General features: G+C 34.7%; 1 protein-coding gene across 1 annotated transcript; it reads left to right on the top strand.

The window, feature by feature from the left end:
• Nucleotides 1–7,181: 7,181 nt before the first annotated feature.
• LOC138141146 (putative adhesion G protein-coupled receptor E4P) lies at nt 7,182–10,560 on the top strand. The gene is made up of 5 exons (XM_069061812.1): nt 7,182–7,571; nt 7,633–8,084; nt 8,144–8,326; nt 8,383–8,799; nt 9,913–10,560. Exons 1-5 carry the CDS (start codon nt 7,517–7,519, stop codon nt 10,141–10,143), a joined length of 1,338 nt encoding a protein of 445 aa, XP_068917913.1. The 5' UTR covers nt 7,182–7,516; the 3' UTR covers nt 10,144–10,560.
• Nucleotides 10,561–18,881: the final 8,321 nt, after the last annotated feature.

Below are 18,881 nucleotides of genomic sequence, written 5' to 3'. Positions count from 1 at the left end.
GGTAGTTTAGCTACAATAATAATCAAAGAAGTAAAAGGTGCCCGTCAGTCACAAAGGTGATATTCTTTCTTTCGATCATTTCCATAGAAACATTTACAAAGCAGTGTGCTTGCACCTACGACTTAATTGTGGCGTTGATGTAACAATGGTTGCTAATGAAGTGAACAAATTCGGACAAATTTTCCCTATTTATAGGCATCGAAAATACAGAGCGATCATTTAAAAAATAAATCGAGTTTGCTTTGGAGCCTATGCTATAGCATGGGTTGCCATAGGTAACACGCCGACTCGATTTATTTTTTAATTGATCGCACCGTATAAGGATATGGGGTAATTGCCATCCTTTTGATTTCTCCCCCAATAGTCATTTACGCAGAATTATTTTGTGTCAAGGATACTCCACTTTTTTTTCCAAACTTATTTCAGAATCACCCTGTATACAGCATGAGTCAGCTAAAACAGGTCAGTCGTATAAAACAGAAACTAAAGAATAATTTGGAATTTTTAATAATTGTCATCTGTTAATGACACTAATGGTTGGTTTACATCATTTTTTTTAGAAATGTCTAAAAAATGTTTGCCAAGATTCCATGTCCGGAATAGTACCTTTTTATATTCAGTTAAAGGATTGTTTTTAATTAATGTTAGTGCATTTGTTTTGGTGAAAATTAAACAGTTCCTTATTCTCAAGAATTATTCTAGCAAGGTTGTCGTTTTTATTCAAAACAGAGTCAAGTAGTGATTCTGTTGTCTTTTGTTTTGAATAAATGAGCAACATTGCTGAAATAATTCTTGATAATTAGGGATTGTTTTGAGCAAATCTGTTTAATTTTCACCAAAACGAATGCACTAACATTATTAAAAAAAATCTTTTTGTAAAATCGTATCAAAATGAAGTCATTTATACAGTAATTTGCGGGCGTAAATAATGCCTTTTGCGCCCTATGGCCTAAAAGAACAACGATTAATTTTAATAGCTATTTTATTTGTTGCATCACATTAGCAACCAAAAACATACACTCTTGATTTTTGAGAACGAATCATGTCATTTATTTTTTCAAAGCTTTAAGGTGGATTTAAATGATTTATGATTTTACAAAAAATAATGTTTGCATTTCGGGCGTGAATGGCGATTTTGGCCCTTTGGCGTCTTATAATCCCTCGGCTCTTCGGGTCTCGCGCTTATAATTCCACCGCGGGCCAAAATCGCCTCCTTCACGCCCTTAATACAAAATATCTATTTTTCAACTGAATATAAAAAAGTAAATTTTGTACAAAAAAAAAATTTTTGACGTCTTGTTTTAATTAATACCTCCTAAGAGGTTTATCATAGAATCCTAAAAAAATCTGCATACAATGACAGTGTACCACACATTAAATTTACCACAAAAAAAATTCAGTTATTCTTTAGTTTCTGTTTTATACGACTGACCTGTTTTAGTTGACTCAGGCTGTATAAACAAAGAAACTCAGTGAACGATTTTAATTTTTATTTAAAGTTTTACGTTGCGTATCATCAGTTTGTTTTCTTTTCCCATGAAAACTTGTAGACATATTTTTTTGTTCATTTAAAAACTTTATTGTTATAAAAACGCGTTGCCTACTGAACGAATGTAACAAATTCTTTTCGATGTTCGGCAGTTTGTTTCCAATATAACTTTTTTAAAAGTTTTTTAAAATACTTATCCATTTTTTTTTTACTTTTGTGATGCATATCTGAGACGGTTGAATTAAACCGCCAAATGATAACGATTGAATCCAGGAAGGCAACGCATAAGAGTGCAAATTTAATGGTTCGTTTGGTTGATGGATGATGAGTATTGCAACCAAACTCTACGTTCTCTTTTAGATGTTATGTTGTACGTTAGGTGTTTCAGATGACGCTGTGGATGAACTTTCACTAGAGTTGTCTGCAATATTAGAACCATGGAGGGGTTCTCAATCTATGGTAACTACAATACCAGCGCGTTCTAGGCCTGCCGTTGCCATATAATCTGTGGCATCGGCATCTTCTTTTAAACCTCCAACGTCTACATTCATACGTTTTTGGATTATTCTGGGATTCTTCCCCAATAGAATCATTCGAATTCTATAAATTGCGTTAAGGGGAGATGGGTGATCATGTAAACCGCCTCTGGTCCTTATCTGAGAAAAAAAAGTCCTCCAGACAATCTTGATTTATTTAATCGATGTGTTAAAATATATCTACTTAAAATCTTTTGGAAACTTCTTTTTCGTATCTTTATGTAACTCTTTTAGCGAAATGCATTAAATAATAAAATCCTTTTGAAAGGTTTGTAACGCTTTTTTTCCCAGACATTTCATAGATTTGAAATTATTAATGCACTTGCATCATCTTGCATCATCAAATTTTTACCATAGGGAATTTTCATTGGTATAGGAGCCATTGGAATGTATGTGTTCAATAGTTCAAACCATTTATTAATTAGACTGATAAAGTCGGCAACATTTTTTGCTTTCACCCGGCAAATATCATTCTAAAGCTGTTGCAGTGGAAGAACAACCTGGTGCATTTTCTGAATTTTGTTTGGCTATCTCCAGTTTGCTCGTTTTGGACGCAGAGACATAACTTTCCGCAACACTGTTGGACTTCCAAGAGCCATGACGTTTTAGTGTCAATATGTTTGCTCCTGAATCAGCCAACAACGTGGCAGAGGTTCGACGTAAAGAATGACCAGTAAAACTTCCTCTCTCTGGCAACTTCAAATACTTAGCAATTTGTTCTGGTACCTCAGCTATTGAATTTACTCCTAAGAAAAAGCCGTCCGTCAGGAATGGGTCTACGTTCTTTATACTTTTTGTATATATCCAGGAAATTTATTCCCATTCCATTTTCAACTACTGCTACACCAGTTTTAGTGATTGGAATTTTTACAACTAATGTTGGATTAACGTCCTCAAAATGTTCTTCTACGTCATTTATCATAATTTTACATAATTCGTCACAACGACAGCCACCGAATATGCCCACTTTCTGAAGAATCCACTCTTGGTCCGCCGCCTCCAGTAAAAACTTGCAAACATCGTTTCTTGAAAAAGTTGCAGCTTTCTTCGGTTGATAGTTTCTACACTTTGTTTTCAAAAAGGAAGTGAGGCTGCTGAACCTGTAACATTTATTATGTTAAAACGATTAATAGCTTATTAAAAAACCTCTTACCTGGAGATGTCAACGTTTTGAAATACAAAGAGTGTACTCTTCAACATTGAATACTGTGACCACGCTGATGCTGGTCCTATATTCTTAAAATATGCCATCATAACATTTTCGTCTATTCCTTTGATCCGTTTCTCGGTCTGCCATTGCGTACATTTTTCCAATTCTTTCTCGTATCGTAGGTAATTTTTGATTTTGTAGGCAGCATTTGGTACCTCGCGGCACTTGCCTCTTCCAGGACATCATCAGGAACATAGAATTCTTCATCAACTATTTCCACAACGTGTACACAATCACTTTATTGACTTTGCCAAACTTTGTTTATTTTGTATTTTATTTTTTTCCATAGCAACAGATCTCTCCGAAAATGTGATTTATTTATTTTATTTTAATTTTATTTAAAATTTTGAATATAAAGTTACAAACTCATTTTCTAAGAAGTTATGTCAGGTATCGAACAAAATCAAATACAGCACTCGAGAGTAAGGCCGCTTTTGTTCACTTGAATTGCATCGACCACTTCGCTGCGCGTCCTGGACGAACATGCAATTCGCGTGAACAAAAGCTTTACCTTCCTCTCTCGTAGTGTAAATAACTAACAATGCGGTTAAAGCATATTTCCTATAGTTTACTTCGCATTGGCGTACATTTTATAAAACATGATATACAAAGGTGTATTTTTAAAATGTGCCGAAATTTTACCTACGAGGTTGTAGGACAACGTAGAAAACTGAAAGCAATTAAAAAAAAAAAGTAGCTTAAAAAATAAATGTCATTTTATTTTTTGACATAGAATTTTTTAAATATTTTTTCCGAGTTCTACATGAAGCCAGTAGCTCGTGATTAAAATATCTGCACAACTTTCGAAATCACCCTGTACTGTACTCGAGAGTAAGGCCGCTTTTGTTCACTTAAATTGCATCGTCCACTCCGCTGCGCGTCGTGACCGAACATGCAATTCGCGTGAACAAAAGCTTTACCTTCCTCTCTCGTAGTGTAAATAAGTATTATAATAATAGACCGCCTTGGCGAGATCACGCTTCCCCAATCGGTAAATGCAAGCAGATCACATACTTCACGATAAAGAGTTTAATTCAAGATTCTAAAAAGCCGCGTAGTCACCAAATGCTCAAAGAAAATAATAACCTAATATTTACTTTAAATCGCGACTACAAATAATGTACAAAATTAAATAAATAATTCACCTTGCAGATGCAAAGTACCTCTGGCTACTTTAAAGATCAAACCACGAGTGCCGAGTGAATCAAAAAAGCCTCGTTTCCCGTTCCGCGTTCGGTTTTATCATTTTTGGCGCACCCCACTTTAGCAACCCCTACTTGACCAAAGTAACCAATTAGCTCGGTTCTACTTTACTTGTTACTTACGCCGATCGCGACACCTTTCGATATCTCTAGAACTTTTGAAATAACAGTTTCCGATTGCCACCATAATTTAAAATGTTTAAATTTAGATTCAAATATACATAATTTGTTGTTGAATTAGAACTCTGAAAAAGGACACTAAATTACTGACTCTATACAATAATAAACACCAGCATCAAGAAACAAACAGAACTAAAAATGAAACAAATTAACATTATTTTGAAACCTAAATTGGGCTTGAAACGCTGTTACGCAAGTGCCATGTCTAGCAACTAAATTCCGTTGATCTGCTACTTCTAAAAATTGTTCTACATTGGTTTGATTCCCCAAAACTGTTCTAATTAATTAGTAATTTTCATTCGCTCTCTCTCACTCACACCTCTGATTTCTACGACTACCTGGCTGTGTTTTCTACCGACTCCTTTTCTATTTTGCTTTGTTACTTTTCTAACTACAAGTGCAAACGATTCTAGTTATTTTCTACGATAAAGCGCTCTGTTTCTAATTTGCAATTCTCGCCCTTTAATTACAAATATGCCACAAATTTGAGAATGCTAAAAAATGTAAATTAACTTAATGAACATTGATTTGGTGGTTCTCTCAATTTGAAACCTGCTAACATCAAATTAATTAATTCAATTATCTCCTGATTTTAACTGGACTCCCCAAATTGTCGTACGAATAATTTTTTTGCAATGTTTCTTTTCCCATGAAAATCCGTTACTTTTGTACCGGACGCGTACCTGCATTTTCAAAGAAACGCCAGCAGATTTCACTTGAGGAATGTGGTACCACTTTTGCCAACAATGGCATCAATAAAATAAAATTTACAATTGACTAGCATTTGCCCAAAATGAACGGCTTTTAAAATGTTTCGTTGAAATTATTTTAAAAATTAAAATTCTTAATTTAGCGAACCTATTCGGACCGTTACAGTATGAAATGATGATTTGAATTGTTTCCTATTAAATTTGCTCGTCTCCATGAAACCACTCGTTCAAGTCTAGGTCTATCTCTATATTTACTGGTTTATTACTTTTTACGTCAAACCGTGGTTAAACTACCCACATTATTATTCTTTAACGCCAATCTGTGCATTTTTTGATGGGTTTAGAAATTTTTGTTTCAGAAATTAGATAGTTATTTATTTATTTGTTACTCGTATTTGTTTGTTGTCTAACACAGAACAAACATTTAATTAGTTCACTGACTCCAAACACACCATTTTGTAAGCCGACAGTCATTTCGATAGCAAACTCATCAATAGAGCGACATAAAAACAAAACTTAACGCAATGGAGAGCAATCTTTTTTATCAGCCGGCTAAAATTGAAAAGTTAATAATCCATACGGGCTGCAACTACGAGTAGATACCTACCTACTGTTTTCGTTTTAAAATCCTGCTTGTCTTATTATACCTAATGAAGTATGTTATTCATTAATTTTACTACATTCTTGCATAAGAGAGCAAACTCACACAATTTAAAAATTCACAAATCTAGGATTAGCATTTCGTGGGTGTCAACAGCACCAACAGTTTCAGTCAACAAGAATCAATCAAATAAATACCTACTTTAAATGAGAGAGTTCAAGTGGAGGATCACAGAGACGGACTGGCTCAAAAGTTATATAAAAATGTCCCTAAAAAATTGGTCTTTTTTAAAACTAAATATTTGTATTTATTACATTATACAGGGTACTCGTGTTTCACGAGTGATAATGAGCCCGACGGAATTGAAAATGCAACCCACAATACATTTACAAAGTTAACTTGGACATTTGCTTTTTGATTTAAAAAAAACACAAAACATACTTAGTTAGCTGTGCAGTTTCGTAAATTTTGACATAAGCGTAATTCGCTTGGTTAAATGAAATTGTGAAAAAACGAAGAGTTTTTGGGAAAATATTTATTTTCTGCATAAACGCGCAACGGTACAAACATTTTTATTACATTCGCCATAAATTAGGATCATGTCTGTTTTCTCATGTCAATGTCAATTGTGACAAATGAAATTATTGCAAGCAAAGCCATCTTGGATTCATAATTTCACTTTAAAACAATACGATATTAAAGTAGTCACGTTAACTTTGGAAATATATTGTAGGTTGCATTTCAATTCCAATGGGCTCATTATCACTCGTAAATTATTCTGATGTATGTATACACAAGATATATAAAAAGTGGGGCATAATATTTTAGGTACATCACATGATTCTATGTTGAAATACGCAAATACGTGCAAAAAATTCTAGTACCAATTTCATTTTTTAAAATGCAAAATCTTTGCTGTTCATAAATTTTGAAGCTATTGCAACATTGCAACTAAGCTAGAATGATTTTTCGGACTTGAATAAAGTTAGAAAAGTAACAAGGAATGTCATTAATGTCATTTTTGATAATAATGATAATTTAAAAACTATTCGTCTAAGACCATATTTGAATTAGAATTTTTTGTTCGGTAATCAACGTAGATTCGCGTGACAGACATTTTTATGCGCCATTTTTAATACACCTCGATATTACACTATAGATTATTATTATCAAATATTCGACACAAAATGAAAATGAACTTTTAAATCGTAATGGTAGGTTATTGACCAATTTGATATTTTTCTATGTAGGTAGGCAATAAAACTGATACAATTAATTTTAAGAAAAAAAAAAATTAAGCAGTACCTTCACATTGAAATTTATTGTTCAAAATTCCTACAAGCTGTATTGATTGAATTAAGGCGCTTGCGCTCCAGTATTTTCCCAGTTAGATAGTGGAAATACTTCAAGAATTGATATTGTATTATACCTAACCTGGCCAACTGTAGTCCCTAGAAGTACAACTGCTCTTCTCACTTGTAAACTTTCCTAATATGTACTTTGTATGGAAAATACAGATGGTCATCAAGGCGCAGCCTCCCAATGGATGAAACTGAAAATTTGCTCTGTTTTTCTCTGAAATTTTGTTATGAACATTCATATATGTATGGTGGGTAGTTTTTGTTTGTGGAGTTTTGTAACATGTAAGTAAAGGAATAAAGAATGTAAAAATTCGTTTTTATCCTTTAAATATTTGTATTTTAGGTACGACAAATTTCACTTCAAAACGCACTGTCGAAGATGATTATTACTTAAGTTACGATTACGACATAACAAACGATTCAATGAATTTAGAACTTAAATCAAATCCTTTGTTATTACCAAATCCCGAAAGCATCGACTCAAAATATACAGTAGACGTACTCCCCAATATCGAACTTCCGGACGATTCTCTTTCAGATACGGATTTAAAAGATCATGATTTTATTGATAATTTGATGTATGTGTATTATGGATCGCACAATAAAAGTGGCGGCAACTACGGACCCGAACTCATAATAACTGGATCCGTTTTGAGTTGTGCCGCTCAATTATTGACGATTTTTTGCGTTCTTCTAAAAAAGAATTTAAATGGAAAAAGGGAATTAAAAAGTTTGTTTTTACACTTAATGGGATCTCTTTGTTTCTCAAATTTATTATTCATGTTAGGTGTGTATGTAAGTAAACTACCCTGAGTAGTTCTGATCCATATTATTAGCTACATCTTATTTTTTAGGCAATTAAAAATTCGTTCAAATGTTTGATGGTGGCATTAGTATTACATTATGCACATTTACTAACAGCATTTTGGATGTTTTTGTATTGTTATTACATCTATAAAAGGTTTTCAAGCAGCGGCGTTCCAAAGAGCAAATATTTTTTTTCCATCGGCTACGGAATTCCGCTTGTTTTTAGCAGCGTAAGGATCTTCGTTTTTTGGTCTTTTTTATAAGAAATTAAATGACATTTTTTTAGGGTTCTTATTTGGTATCACCAAATAATTTCGAGACACGAAGATTTTGCTTCATGTCAGTACAAAAAGGAATGATAATAAATTACATGCTTCCAGTATCTTTACTAATCGTTATAACAACAATTTATTCGCTCAATGGTATTCGAAAGATTAATATAGAATTATCCAAGTTAGAATTTAGTAGTTCAGCTGAATCGTTAAACGCTTTAAAAAATGAAATTGATGTGTTGAATGAGAAAAAGTCAGAATGTGCTGATGAGGAGATCGTCAGTTTAAGAGAGTCAAAAACTTGTTTGAAGTTATTGTGCGTGCTTCAAACGGGATATGATATTGTATGGTTTGTTGCAGTTCTTGCCCTTGAAAACAACATCGACAACAACAGTATGTCGGTCGTTTATTCGATTTCCTCTTGTCTATTGGTAAGCAAAAAATATACTTAAAATACTAAAAGACCAAATTAAGTGACCATTCTAGATACATATTTTATCACGAGGAATTAATTGATTTAATACGAATTTACATATAAATGTAATACATAGTTATTTGTACAACTAGTTATGAAAGTCATACTTTTTTTCATGAATTTGCAAGCAAATATGTGAAAAAAAGAGACTTTCATAACGTGTTGTACACACTATTTTTTTGCATATCGATGAAAGTTGAGAAATTTGGTCTAAAAGGATTTACGAAAAATTACAAAAAAAAGTAGGTATGCTTTGACAATCATCTCCAAGGAGATGGAATAAAATTATGCAAAAAAGTACTACTTTCACTACGATTTTTTGTGGAAAAAAGTACTACTTTCACTACGATTGTTCGTGTAAAAAAGTGCCACTTTCATTACGATATGCAAAAAATAATGTTGATTTATTTATTTACTATTTAAATAGTGCCACTTGAGAACAGCAGAAGTCTTTGTTTTGGAATTATCAAATTCACACAAAGTATTCCAAGAGTAAAGGAAGATAATGGGAGGTTTTGTGAGTCAGTTAAATAACAAAACCATAATGGGCATGAGATCATAATAGTAATTATTGTTACAGCTATGTATTATCTTATATGTAGTTAGTTAAATATAGTATTTTTACCCAGAATAGAAATATTGACTAAAACCATAAATCACACCAACAAAGAAAGAGAACATAAAGCACCCCATCCGATAATTTACAATACACTTACAGGTAAGAAACAGGTCATTTTTGGCCGTTGGGTATCACTAAATATTTGGCTGAGGTTATTTAACACCCCACCATAAATTACCGGATGGGGTGCTTTAAGATGTTTCTTTGTTGGTGTGATTTGTGATTTTAGTCAATAATTCTATTCGGGGTAAAAATACTATACCTACCTACATCATCTAAATAGATGCATAACTTTTTTTGTGGTACATTGACTTTAGTAGTTAACATGTATTAAGAAATTACGTCCACGTTTCATAATTTTACATTTTTGATCTGTCCTTAATTAGATCTTTTAATGTGTAAAAATAGGTACACACAAAAGGTGACAAATCTAACTTGGTGATTTTTCAGAACTGGTATATATTTGTTAAAACTAAATCGTTTCTCCCCAATATTATACATGTTTCTCGTTCCATGGATAATGTTCTTCTACCTCACGATCAAGAGAAGACAAGCTCACATAATGATGAGCCTCTCTCAAGAAGAGAGTCTTCTGATAGTATACCACTACTGATAAATATCGAAAACGGCACAGAAATGAGAGAGTTACGCCTTGATTACATCAGTACCATCAGCAACTAAATTATTAGTTAGGTACCTTCAAATATTTATTACCAGTTGTACAAAGTAAAGTTAAAGTTTTTGAGTTAGAGCTGTGAAATATATAATTCATTAAACTTTAGCTCAATTTTTGAAAAACATGTTACCTCGGTGATTTGAAAAAAAAAGAATATGAAGAAATGCGTGTGTTGTTCATGAAAATTTTCATAAATGAAGAATACACGGTTTGTTTTTTAAGAATTTTATGCACTAGAATAAAAATTGTCCCTTAAACTTATTAGCTCAAATACGGTAGTTTAATGTTGTTTTTTTTTATATAAATAATTACGGAATTAAGACATCGGCCTATATCAGTATTACCTTCTACTTCTATTGTACAATAATGTTCTAAAAGAGCAAAGATGTTATTCCTGCAAGCAATTAATAAAAATACATGTTTACTTATTTTATCATATTATTTATAAAATTTAAATATTATACACATTAAAAAATAGGCCAATGGTAAAACAATTAAACGAAAACCCAAAAGAACAGAGGTCGTAATATACAGGTGTCTTAAAAATGGCGCCCGATCTCCTAAGGGTCTTAAAGAATAGAAGTCTGGTAAGGTAAATCTCAATACAAAGTTTGATCGGAATAATAGATTTTGTACAACTTGCTCTTAAATATGCTGATTTCAAATTTTACAGGTGAATTATAAATTACTTTACTGTTTTAATTTTTCCAAGACCCCTTTGGGTAGTGGAACAACACAGAAGTCCTTCTTTTTAGAGTAATGAGAATGACCTACCAAAATACGTTAAAATAACAGCGGCAACACTGACCTCATAGGAGAATTGGTTTAGTTGATTGTGCATATCAACTGATGTTGCCACATTTGCTTACTTTAAACTGTGTATAACTTGGAAACTAGCCAAAAGAAAACATCTTTCACAACGAGATTTCACTCAACTCTTCAAATGTGTTAACCACTCAAGAGATGATTGGGCGCCATTTTTAAGACATCCTGTATTTGACCTCGTTTCATACTTACTAACCGCATGTAACCGGACAGAACTCTAATTTTACTCAAGTTGGTAACACCAATATCAGTCGCAATTGTGTTAATACGTGTAATACCCCAATTTGAATTCAAATTGCCGCCGCCGAAACAAAAAATAAAAGAAAGTAGGAGAAGAAAACGAAGACGCACGAGGAGATCGTCTAAGACTATAAGAGTCCCGACTATAAGAATAAGTGTTCTGTGGTACTATTAACAATACCTACTAGGTCCATGGTCCCGACCCGATTAATATAAAATATTAATATAATATAATCAAATAGTACGGAAGAAAAAATTACCTGGGGTAGTACTTAAAATATTTGTCGCAGACCGTCTAGTGATTGACAGGCACACTATGACAATAAATTTCTCTAAGTAGGGTCTTTGTTCAGTTTATTTAGGGCTTAAATCAGAATTCCTTACGAAGAGATACCATCTTTATACGTTTATGGGTCAAAAGGTTGTGAGGTTCTCCCGGTTTCCAGACACTGAGGGGGCAATAAACCTTTTAACGTTTAACGTAAATACGGCAAACGTATTTCAAAAAGACTGTATTAACTAATGGTACCTCGCATATTAATTATTCACTGTTATTGAATCTCTTATTTCAGTTTTCTTTTGCATCAGTTTTTGGGAGTAAAGGTTAGGGAATAAAATCAAATGAAAATGAGATTATAAAAATATTAAATATTTATTGCGCTTGAAGTCTTGACACTTTCCTTTTTTATGACAATTTTTTTGTATTTTTGAAATCAGTTTTGTAATATTATTTTTTGCATAATTATCGCAATGAAAATAGCACTCTTCTAAACAAAAAATCGTAATGAAAGTTGCACTTTTTTAAACGAAAAATCGTAATAAAAGTTGCATCATTTGTTTCCATCTCCTTGGAGATGATTGGCAAAGCATACCTACTTTTTTTTAACCCTTAGTTAGGCGCACGGGGTTACCACGATCCCAAGCATTTTTAATTTCAGTGTATCTTTTGTATGCCACTTCTTACAGGTCTGTGAATTCATGTAATCTTCTAAAACTTTGAGAAATGTAAGTTGCATCGATTACTACAAAGCAGCGATTATTGGTTTTTTTCTAAAAAAATAATTGTCCCATTTGCACCCCATGCGACCAATTGTGCGACTTTAACGGAGCAAGGTATTTCCCTTCATTTTCGGTAATTTCAGTGTTTCAATGAATCAAGTCGACAAAATAGCATTGTAAAGCTCAAAAAAAAAATACCTTCATGTAATTTTATATGGATGAATGCCGACAAAGGTCAAAAGAAAATATGAGAATTTAAAGGGGAGTTCGTCTAATTTTACAGAGAAAAAGTCAATTTTTGCCAAAACCCCTGAAATGTAGATTAGAAAGTACATCCGCAGAAGAAAAACTGAACCTAACCACCCTCCCACCCCCCAACGTAACTCAGATGAGGTGATATTTTTGTCCTAAAAAATAAAAAAAAAAAGGAAAAACTGCAACAATTGTGCAAAACTCATTTGGAATCTTCACTCCACCTTCTTGTGTGTTGATTATATAGGGTAAATTTTCTCTTCATAAAATTAACTACCATAAATTTTTCATTTAAATTTTGTCTGTCTAAAAAATGTAAGGTTACCTTTATATTTCAATAACACCCGTAATAATCTATATCAACTTGCTATATTTTAGACAACTGTTACCAAAGGTCCAAAGAACATATTTCAGGTACTATAATTAAAAAAAACACACAATTTAAGAAAAAATGGGGATGGGATCAAAATCACCCCATGCGCCTTACTGTGTAAGCCGATTTTGGCGCGCCTAACTAAGGGTTAATTTTTCATCAATCCTTTTAGGCCAAAATTCTCAACTTAAAACGATTTGCAAAAAAATAGTGTGTATAACCATTACCTCCTAAAGAACAAGGCCTGACGGCTGGCCCGAGACGTGTTTATAGTTCTCCCAGAGCTGCAGCGATTTTATGGCAGGGCAATAGTAATTATTACGCCTGTTGAGATGCCGATAAGCGACATAAATAGACCCCTGTCAATCATCATTTTCGTTCTATACCTGTCAGTTTACAGGGTAGTACTTGGACGAATTTACGATTAGGGGTTGTGCTTGCGGTTTAAACCTATTGTCGGTGTTGTTAACGTTTCTACAATGGTACCCTGCCATAAAATCGCTGCAGCTCTGGGAGAACTACTGTAGTTTCAATTTGGTTGTAGGTCGTAAAATTTTATGGTACACTAAGTTAAAGATCTTGCGGGGCTTATAAATCCTAGTTTACCACTAGCAGGTATATTTGCATTGTACGGCAAACGGCACGCGCCGCTTCCCAACCTTTTCAAACCCAACCATTGTGCCCGTTAATCGCTCATAATATCCAATAAAATTTTACGACCTACAACCAAATTGAAACTACAATAAACTAGTAGTCATGTGTTCTGTGGTAGTCATACTCGACTACTGCTTTCGCACGGGCGATCGCTGTATGCATGTCTAGAAAATTTAATAAATGAGCATTTCCTGTAGAAACGAGGTTGCCAGTCTTGAACTGAACCCTCAGTCACACCCCATTCGATTTTTTTGCAAAATGGAAAACGAAATTACAAAGCAAACCATTATAAAAACCAAATTTAAAATAATGTTATGACTCGAAAATTACTTGCTATTTAAAGGATACACACTTGTCCGATATACATTTTTATAATTTGAAGGATTATGGCTACATATGTGAAAAACAAATATCTTACGAAATTATAAATAATGCCAAGTTTACCAACAATAGTAATTATTTATTTGAAACGGTGTTAAGCTTCCTTTTTATTTTTACCTAATCAATCGTTGGATTTTCCGCAATAATTTTTCAATAGAGTGTTTGTTGTATTAGTGATGATGAATTTCAAAATAGTTTCGTGCGTATGATTTTCACAATTAATTAATATTGAGACAGTAATGTTCTAATTCGTGCAGATGCCTGCCGGTAATTAAAAACTAAAATAATTACACTTTTTTTTAATTACCAATACTCAAAAATGTATTCCCATAACTTTTTAGTACTGTAGTTTCAATTTGGTTGTAGGTCGTAAAATTTTATGGTACTTTAAGTTAAGATCTTGCGGAGCTTATAAATCCTAGTTTCCCACTAGCAGGTAATATTTTAAGCAGGGTTGTATTGTACATTTGGTATATTTGCATTGTGCGGCAAACGGCACGCGCGGCTTTCCAACCTTTTCAAACCCAACCATTGTGCCGGTTAATCCCTCATAATATCCAATAAAATTTTACGACCTACAACCAAATTGAAATTACAATAGTTTGTTCGTAGAGGGATATGGAGGGAGCACTGCCTATGCTGCCAATGTAAAGAAAGCGGCACGTCGCGAGACCTGTGCGGAGACCTTTTATGACGCCTTTTAAAATGACCGCCAGTACTTCGTGAAATTTCGTGGCGAGGGTCGTTGGACATCACATATTTCATAGCCGTCGGTGTCTCGAGTTGTCTCGAGAGTGTATAAACATGATCGTAAATAACATGGTAAAAGATGGTATATAACGAAATATTTATGATATGATAATGTTGGAATCAACATTTTAATTACTTCAGTTGCATATAATGAAAATTCCTACAAAAATTGTCCCCAGAAAAAAAGTCGAAGGGGCGCCACTGGAAAGATGAGTTATCTACGTTTAGAATTCGGTTTCGCTCGGCTCATCCTGGAGACCTTTTATTAGGTCTACAGAAAAGCGCGGTCGTATCCACTTTTTTGAAGAGTGCTCCCTCCATATCCCTCTACGAGTTTGTTGAACAATCACAGCTGATTAAAATTACACGAACAGCAATATCCTGATCTTGCGGACATGAAAACACCGTCACGTTTGGAGCGTCGCCATAGCCATAATTCCCCTTGCAGAGTGGTATACAACACCTGTATGGCATGGCATCTTCGACCATATCTTTAAACACTTTATTATAATACACTCGGTATTAAAGCATGGACTACATCATTGGTAATTGTTCACTTTAACTACTTCTGGAATGTTCGCGTTTTGTCTGGCTAGACAGCCTCAGGGCGTCCTCCTAGATCGTGTCCCACCATTCAAACCTTGTGCAAATGCCTTTTTTTCTCTCTTGTTGTGTCTCAAGGTCGCGTCAAGGTCGCGCCAAGTCTTAGTATAACTAAAGGGTAAGGAAATTTTTCATTTGCACAAGGTTTGACTGGTGGGAAACGATGTAGGAGGACGTCCTGAGGCTGTCTAGCCAGAAAAAACGCGAAAATTCCAGAAGTAGAAAACGTGGGTTTCATAAATACCTAGATCAATATATTGGGTGATTCAAAATGATTGTGGCCAAGTGTGGCAACTATGTACGAAAATTTATGTGGCAACTGTGTGAATGGGGTAGAGTTGACATTTGTATGACATTTCATAAGCGTGCATTTGATTTTTTCAATTCTATTACACATTGATTTGACAACTTACAAAATTGCGCGACTATGAACTGTCAAGGAAATGTCAACTCTACCCTACCCACACAGTTGCCACATAAATGTTCGTACATAGTTGCCATACTTGGCCACAATCATTTTGAATCACCCAATACTCATACTTGCAGAGATCTTGCGGTTGTTGGTCATATCCAGGGGCGTAGCTACCGCTGTATCAGCCGTATCAATGATACGGGGCCCCCAAGCTACAGGGGCCCCGACGTGTGTAAGCAAAATTTCGTCAAATGTTATCCACAAATTGGTACAAGCATCAGCTGATCTTTATGTTATGGCTTCACAATGTGAAATTGCTAAAGACCGGAATCCGGATCGAATAGAACGAATTCAAAGTTTCAAAGGCCGCGCATGCATTCTGGCTCAACTGTGTAATGATTTGAATACATTACTTTTTCCGCCAAATATTTGAACCTGCGCAAAACGGTAACAAATGTGGTCGTGATCGTCATCGAATCGGTGGAGCCCTACGTTGTGATTTGCTTTTGGCGGAAAAGGTTCGGAATGCAAACGGTGAGGGTTCCAGTTGGAAGAGTGCCGCAAATAAAACACACATGTGAGGGACGCAAAATACCTTTTATTAAAAATGTCTGTAATAACTTTGATGAAAAAGAAATTGGAACGAATACAAAGAACAGAAATTAAGTTTAACGAAGTACAAGAAATTAACTAGTAGAGTACATCACAAAGATAAACGACAAGATGAATGCAACAATATTTCAAATAACAGAAAAACGGGCACATGACAGACAAAATGACAGTTTGAAGCTTGCAAAACAAGTAAACAAATTATAAGACAGTTATTACAGACAGGGACGGATGAAAAACCCTCTTCAAAAACCGTATCCCAGGTATTACTCATATTTTACAATTCGATTAATTACAAAAACAATGTTTAACTCGGAACTACGCGGTCAAGGTACGCCTTCGGGAGCTTAGAGCTGGAGGTAACAAACTTTCGGCCGCGAGGGGACTCAGAAGAATAATCTGAATCATCTTGAAATCAAGCGACGTTTATAGATATTCGGGGTATTAATGAACGTCAGACTATTTCACCGACCAAGCAAGAGTGACAGAGCGTTTCGGGGTCGTACGAGTAGCATTCCTAGACCGCAGCCGCAAAGACCTAGGTCCGCCGTCCCCAACCAACCGTTTCCGGACAAAACCCCGAAGTCCCTATCGTCGACGGAAGCTTCACGAAAACATCCCGACGCCGCTCCCGCAAAGACTAAGGTCCGTCCCCGCTAACGGCTCTAAATAACCGTAGCTTCCACAGAAATTTACTAAACAACCCCACGACTTCCTGATTGTCACCTAGCTCCCACAGGGGCGCACTTACAACATTTTACTTTAACTTTTCCGAAATCTAGCAACAACACGAAGAAAAAAAAAACGGGTTTAATTCTATCGAACAACGCGTAACATTAAACGATGCGAAAATTCAACACAACAAAGCGCAACATTAAACAATGATCAAATACTCAAAACAAAACGCAACATTAAACAAGGATAACATAAGCAAAAACAAACCGCAACATTAAACAATGAGGAAATAAAAGAGAACAAAACGTGAAGTTAAATAACGATAAAATAGAACCACTTTAAATGGCACAAATGGCAGTAAACAACATAAATCGCGAATACAATAATCGCTGGTAATGTTAAACAAAAGAAAATGGCGGGTCGAGTGCCGTTAGAAAATGTTAGTTAAGAACAAAAACAAAATGGACGCACGCGGTTCGGACGACGGCTCCGTATTTTCGAAATTACCAGATCGCTAAAAAAGAACCTCCCGGGTGAAAGATAACACTTAAAATTAACAAATGGGCGCTTCTTAAAGAAACAGCAAGAAAATGAAATCTACAACATACCCTTACCACGTGGTCCTGGCCTCAAAAACAAAACACAAAAAAAAGGCAACGAAAGTGGGATAAATTACCCAGGTGAATTAAAAACGTTAAATTCCTCACGGGGACACAAAATATCTACCCGGAACGGTAGTGGAATTGTTCAGGTTTAACTTACAAATTTTAGAAACTTGGATCGCTCTTCGCAAGGTGTGTTCGTTTCGAAAAACTCAACAAAAGTGAGCTACCCCCGTCAACCACCCGCGCGAGCCCGTTTCACCCCCCGCTATATTTCCGCTCGTAGTGCCTAGTCTAGCCGCTAGTACCTTCACATTTGGCGCGCTGTTGTGGCGGTACCGGAAATTTAAATTTAAATTTTAAACTGGGTCACTACAACTGTTTCAATTTATGGCTTCTGTGCAAATTTTAGCACATTTTTATTTGGATTTAGAACACGTACTGGTAAATTTCTGTAAAAATGTACTATCGAATTCATGAAAAATTAGTACAGCAAAATTTTGTTGGAGTAAATTGGGCTACATGAAAATTTCAAATAAAAACGTCTGTCATTATGACAGTTTGAATAGCAATGCTCGATCTAACGTCAAACCTATTTAGGTTATCTACTTGACATGTTGGACATTAGCAACCAGTTAACATAAAGCACGTAGAAACGTTACACTACAACATTTTTGAACAGTTGACATAACTACGACGTTTTGCTGTCCTAGCTTTTCACGAATTCAATGGTATCGGGTGTTTTTTTTTTTAATTTCACCTCGTAGTAGGTGTTGAAGAGTCGATGTGAACGCACCACTCGTATAAAACGTCAGATTTAAACAGCTGATCGGTGATCCGTAACCCGTATAGTGCATTCACAATCGACTCTTAAACGCCTACTATGAGGTGAAATTAAAAAAAAACACCCGATACATATAGTCTTTGCCAAAGCCAAATAACAACCAACACTGCATTCTACCCAAAAAATCAACCGGCAACGTTGTACACTTAGATTTGATTGGTCTAGCATCCTAGTAATATCAAAATTGCCATTATTATACACTTAGTGTAATTTTGTTTTCACCAACATAATTCAACAGGTGGTGGTTATTTGGGTTTGGCACGGCCTATACTACGGAGTGATCAAGAATGACTGAGTCTGTTGGTAACAATGAAATTTGGCAAATTTAAAATTTACCAACGAAGGTTAATTTTTGTAATAGTATAAACCTAACCTGCATAACCAAGAATGTTTTTAATGTCATCTCAAGTTAAAAAATCCGGTCAGTGCGTGGTCAATGCCAATTACTAGACAAAAATCACCAGTATTTTCAATTGTTTTATTGCCAACAGACTCAGTCATTGTTGATCACGCTGTACTTAGGC

This window comes from Tenebrio molitor, chromosome 1 (genome assembly GCF_963966145.1).
Source record: "Tenebrio molitor chromosome 1, icTenMoli1.1, whole genome shotgun sequence".
Classification (NCBI taxonomy): Eukaryota; Metazoa; Arthropoda; class Insecta; order Coleoptera; family Tenebrionidae; genus Tenebrio; species Tenebrio molitor.
This window is presented reverse-complemented; position numbering and strand designations above follow the sequence as displayed.

Excerpts from the sequence above, each read along its gene's own strand:
- LOC138141146 (XM_069061812.1), top strand. The coding sequence starts at position 7,517 with ATGAACATTCATATATGTATGGTGGGTAGTTTTTGTTTGTGGAGTTTT. Across the intron at positions 8,085-8,143 it reads TATTCATGTTAGGTGTGTAT|GCAATTAAAAATTCGTTCAA; the intron begins GTAAGTAAACTA and ends CTTATTTTTTAG. Across the intron at positions 8,327-8,382 it reads TTCCGCTTGTTTTTAGCAGC|GGTTCTTATTTGGTATCACC; the intron begins GTAAGGATCTTC and ends ACATTTTTTTAG.